The 5,544-nt window shown below is 39.8% G+C and overlaps 1 protein-coding gene across 1 annotated transcript in view; it reads right to left on the bottom strand.

Annotated features, from left to right (window-relative positions):
* CTPS2 (CTP synthase 2) overlaps nucleotides 1–2,487 on the bottom strand; it is a 25,517-nt gene extending 23,030 nt beyond the window's left edge. Inside the window, exon 1 of the mRNA XM_010151425.1 lies at nucleotides 2,322–2,487. Within this exon, the coding sequence (XP_010149727.1) occupies nucleotides 2,322–2,487 (166 nt within the window). The remainder of the gene's footprint in view (nucleotides 1–2,321) is intronic.
* Between the last annotated feature and the right edge of the window lie 3,057 nt (nucleotides 2,488–5,544).

Consider the following 5,544-nt stretch of genomic DNA (forward strand, 5'->3'; position numbering starts at 1 on the left):
ACCACAAACTTATCTTAAAATTGAAGAAATGTTTCTTAAAGTGACATATCACAACATCGTATCTACAAAGTGCATGCTGCAACTCAGTCTGCGTCGTCACTGTGTCATGTAGTATCAGTCATTACTTTTACAACGAATGTCTATCCCACAGTCACACAGTTTTGCAAATAAATTTAAGTTCTATTGCCAAATATTCAAATGACTTAAAAATATTTAACCAGCATTTCAACAGCATGCTGCAATCACTGATTGGAAGAAAACAATCTCCAAGAATCAAAAATGAGCAACAAATAAAACGTGAATTTACACATGGGAGACAAAAATTGTGCTTATATAAGCACAAATTATTAAGCATGTTCAAAGCCCTTCACTATAAATTCTTGTTGTTTGGCTCCATTTCAATGATTAAGGCTTGGATTGGGAATAAAGTTATGATGAACACACACGCTTCTTCAAACTTGATCACTTGTTTCTTATTCAGTTGTTTCATCTTGTATATTTGGTTCATTATGTCCACAGCGAGAGTCATTTCTGACACTGAAAAGTCTAATGGAAAATATCCTTCAGACACTGACTTTTCTTAAACCTCTAAAGAGTCTGCTAATTCTGAATCTAGTCAACTTCTGAAGGAGCTGAACTTGCCAGATCTTGAGGTAAGGCTGGAAAGCTCTTTAGAAAAACCATAAAATATTTTGCCATGAGGCAACAAATCAATGGCTAAACAGGTTATGAGACTAATCCACAAGAAAAAAGAAGAAGCAATCCTGAGGGTACAGTGTGGACTACGGAAATGTACATCTCACCAAGATACAACATTCCAATGAACAGTTTAACAAAAACACCACAGTGTGTACAACAGAGTGGAAGATTTATGGCTGATGCTGTGAGGCACCAAGTACCCCCTCTGTACTGTTATAATTTAAGCCAACATATGCAGGGTGGAACCAACATTTCTCATAAACAGGCCTTGGAGAAATAATTTAAAAAAAAATCTTAAAAAAACTCTTTAGTTAACTGGAAATCACATAATTAAAATCCTTTGACTCAATCATATTTCTGCCAAAATGTTAACAAAAGCAGTTTGCCATTCTGGCTTGTGTGAATTTCTACTCCCTATCCAGCAAGCCAGTGTTTCTTCACAAGCCGTAAGACTCTTAAGCAAACGGGGGGGGGGGGGGAACAAAAAAACCAAACCCCCCCAAAAAAACCACCAACACAAAAAAAAACCCAAACCAACAAACCCCAACACCACAGTGTGGGAATTACATGCCATAGTGTCCCCTCCCTCTTGTACCTGATTCAGGGGAGGAATACATCTTCACAATCTCAAGCCATCACAGGAGTCTTACCACTAAAGTTAAAAGAAGAACTTTCCCAGACTAAGCAGCACCAGATGTGCTTCTGAAAGTGCAGGACTACTGGATTAATTAAATTTGGCCTTTTGAGAGAGCTTTGATGTGCTGTGCTCTTCCTCCATTTAAAAAACAAAGTAGTCTTTTTTTTCAGGTCAGGGGATAAACACATTTATCTTCAGTTCCAAAAATTTTGTTCTAGACCAAAAGTAAGCAGACAAAACCCAACAAATAAAGAGAACTAGAAATGTCTACTGGCTGAAGGTATTTTGGAACTTTGAAAACCATTGCTTTTAATAAATGTACGAGTAACAAGCCAGACAGCTGAAGGAACATTATAAATGCATGTCAGACTATCCTGTAGCTCATCAGCAATGTACTCAATACAACATCCCTTAAGAGAACTAACCAAACTAAGCATCTACTTTGAAATGTACAAAGCATCTACTTGGTAATGAAATCATTAGTCGGCTCTCCAAGCTTCACTAATGGTTTTGACTAAATCCTCGTTGACTAAAAAGAGAACTTAATCTAACTCTCATGAAGGCACTTAGACTAGAAGGCACTGACACGTGACACCCAGATAACAGCATTCACAAGTACCTGTTGAGGACTGAAGTTTCAAGTAAGTTTTATAGTACTATTCCTTTTTTTTTTAATCAAGTTGAACTGAAGATAGCATTAATTGAACAAGAACTACAGCTAGGATTTTTCCCAACAAAGTGGTATTTTATAGAAAAAAACTATCTACTCATAGAAGTATCTTCAGCAAACAGGCTTCTCTCTTAGAGCAGATAATGCCCTTAATAAGGAACAAACTTGCATTGCAAAATAGGTTATAAAATGACTAATAACTACCACGCTATTGGGGGGAGGGGAGGGAACAAAACCAACCACCACACAAACCAAAGCACCACATTACTGTGAATACGAGTATTTATACAAAAGGAACAGCACTGCCCTTCCTACCATGTTCGTATGGTGAAAAGGTTCCAGCATCTATGTTTATGTACGGGTCAATCTTGATTGCGGTGACACGTAGACCACATGATTTCAGTATGGTGCCAATGCTGCTTGCAATGATCCCTTTGCCAATGCCCGAGATGACGCCACCAGTTACCAGGATGTACTTCATCGGAAAAGCAGCACAAGCAAACAGGTCTCGAGCTGGAAATCTAAAATGACAAAGACGTACATCTGATGAATGCACACTCATTTCAGAGAAGAACACAGTCTCAGCATGCAAAGAATCTTAAGTTGAAATGACCTTCAGCAACAGACAACAAAAATTACCATTTTGGAATCTGGGAGTAGGATTCACCTCTCCCATCTTACATACCAATACATAACCTAAGCACCTAAATCCCCTCTGCAGTCAGTGGTAAAGCAGACACCATTTTGATGCACTGCCCTGTGGAGATGTCAAAAAGGCGAGTTCATATGACCTATTCCTCTCCCGTGACAGGAAAACTTTCAGAACCTCACGCTAGGCAAGATGAATTTCACCTTAGATTCTTCCTAAATTAAAGTAGTTAATAATTTCACATGTGTTTTGAGAAGTTAGCTCAGATTGTTCACTGCTATGTCAGCCAGAACACTTATATTCTCTACTCAGTAGCTTTACCCTAAAAAACAATGACTGTAGCTTCAAATATCTGTAAAAAATCAGACTGTTACACCATTCACTCCATTTTTTGGCATGTTTCACTTCTCCAACTCCCAGAGTATCAAGTGTTTCATGAAAAGTCTTACAATATGCTTGTTGTGGTTTAGCCCCAGTCAGCCACGAAGCACCACGCTCACCTCCCTCCTCCCCTATTGCAGTGGAGGAGAGAACTGGAGAAGAAAAGGTAAGAGAACTTGTGGGTTGAGATAAGTTTATTAATTGAAGAGAAATGAAAAATAATGATACTTCTTGTTTACAGGAAGCTGGGAGGACAGAGGCAGTATGAGAAAGTGAAAAAGTCCTTGGCTTAATATAAACATTGCTTGACAACAACTAAAAACACATCCGTATGCTGCCAACATTCTTCTCACCACAAATAGCCTCACACTAAAAACATCAGTATTATCAACATTCTTCTCACCACAATCCCAAAATACAGCCTCATACTAGCTACCGTGAAAAAATTCATTCTCTCACAGCCAAAACCAGCACAACACTACAGAATCAATAGAATATGAGACCAGGAAAGAAAAACTGAACCAGAATGTCTGTATTTATGCTACAGTATGTTACTGCTCACGAGCCTAGTCCTTTCTTTACATGCGATGCATAGCCATTATCCCTCTCCAAGTAATCACTCCGAGAGGAAAATCAGAAAAAGAATCATTTCACATCTCTGGACTATGATGCGGAGTAAGAGTTGATGCTGGTCTAGAAAAACACTGTATCTGGTTTATGTTTCAGATTTTGAGAAGCACCTGATGTTATGACACTCATTAGCATCGTGCATTCAGAACAGCAACCCTGGATAGACTAGCTCTGAGACCTATGGCACTGCCAACTTGTCAGAGTCCCTGCTTCCCTTCCTAGATCATGAAATACTTGATCCTTCACAAGAGGGAATTATAAGTACTGACAAACACTAGACCCTGAAGATAGAAACATGACAGCTAATGCCTATTATTGTGCTGAAGCCTTGATCAGATCCAACATCACATTTCACAGTGCTCTACGATAGTACTAGCGTTAAGCAACAACGGCTATTCAGATCCAGCAGCTTCCTCTCTTGAAAATTTAGTTATTTGTAAGAAGCCTGGATAATTAAAACTGGGGAAAAAAGGACCTGTTATGAACTAAAAGATTACAATATCATACTAGGTAAATCATATGGGGGGAAGGTGCAAAGCAGAATAGTCTAATAGATGCTAATATGCCTATGCCATCTTGCACTGGGTACCCATATGAATGATAAGGGATCCAAAGCTATTAAAAAATATGATGAGATCACCCTCTAAAAATTCCAATAATTACTATCCTAATTAGAAAATCTTCATCACCTCTCTTGTTGCTCTAATCTGCTGTTTGCATCGACTGCTGTCCATGTTGTCCCCGCTAGTCTCCTATCTCACCTGGCTTTCACAGGAGCACAGCATTTCTCCACCCCATCTGAAACGGGACGATGCTGTGTTTATCTCATCCATAACGGTGTTCACATTACATTCAGGCAGCTGTGGAGGCTAATCACTGGAATAAATTTTTGAACAATGCCAGCACGGCTCACCACACAACAAAAATTCAGGGGTCAAGAGTATCTTTCCTTATTTGAGTACCCAATTCATCCGAAACAACAGGCAACAGCACATGATCTCTAACGGCACTCGGTATAAATCAAGGCAGCGCAGTTCTTCGACCACCGGTAGGAAGCAGCAGCTGGTGAAGGGACATTGTAACCCTTTCTCTTAGTATACTGAAGCAGCACAAATAAGGCCTGGATCTTCAGGAGACAGAGTTCAAGAACGTTAACAACGTTTGTCATCAACATTCTGATATTTCCTGGTAATCAGAATTAATAACCTATTATTCCCTTGTCAATATAGACAGAAGGAAAACCACAGGCATCAGAAGTATTTAACTCAGGAGAAAAGGATGGCCAGGACTTAACCTTTCCCTGGCATTTAATCTTAATATGTTGTTTTGTTTGATTTGGTTTTTTGTTGTTTGTTTTTTTTTAATACCGTAGATTTTAAGATTTGGAGCCTAACTCCTCTGCTCCAGGTTTATCCTTCATAAATCAGCTAACGTAGTTCTCAAACATTTCACAACTATCTAAGCCATTTTCAAACCTGTATTCAAGAAAAATAAATGGGGGAGAGGGAAATTATTTCAACAACAGGTATGTGTCACTCCAAAGCTGCAAAACCCTCGCTTACAGGAACCAAAACGTGATTTTAGCAAGTTACGGAACACAATGTTTACGTGCAACAGAGATGAAGAACTGTGGAGCTGCAGGTGGCTTGGGAAGTCACTTGCAAAAAGAGAAGGAAACAGAGTTAAGGGAGGGAAAGCAAAAAAAAGAATACTGGAAGAGAAACATTTCGCAGGGAGCTGGGAATCCGGACAAGCAGAGAGGAACACGCGATTTACTCCGCTCAGCTTTATCGGCAGAAGCCTTCAGTCGGGATGCCGAGGCGCTGCCCCGCGGTTCGGAAGCCAGCTGCGGCCGAGCCCAGGGAGGGGGCTCCCCCG

Source organism: Eurypyga helias, unplaced genomic scaffold (assembly GCF_000690775.1).
Source record: "Eurypyga helias isolate BGI_N326 unplaced genomic scaffold, ASM69077v1 scaffold12355, whole genome shotgun sequence".
Lineage (NCBI taxonomy): Eukaryota > Metazoa > Chordata > Aves > Eurypygiformes > Eurypygidae > Eurypyga > Eurypyga helias.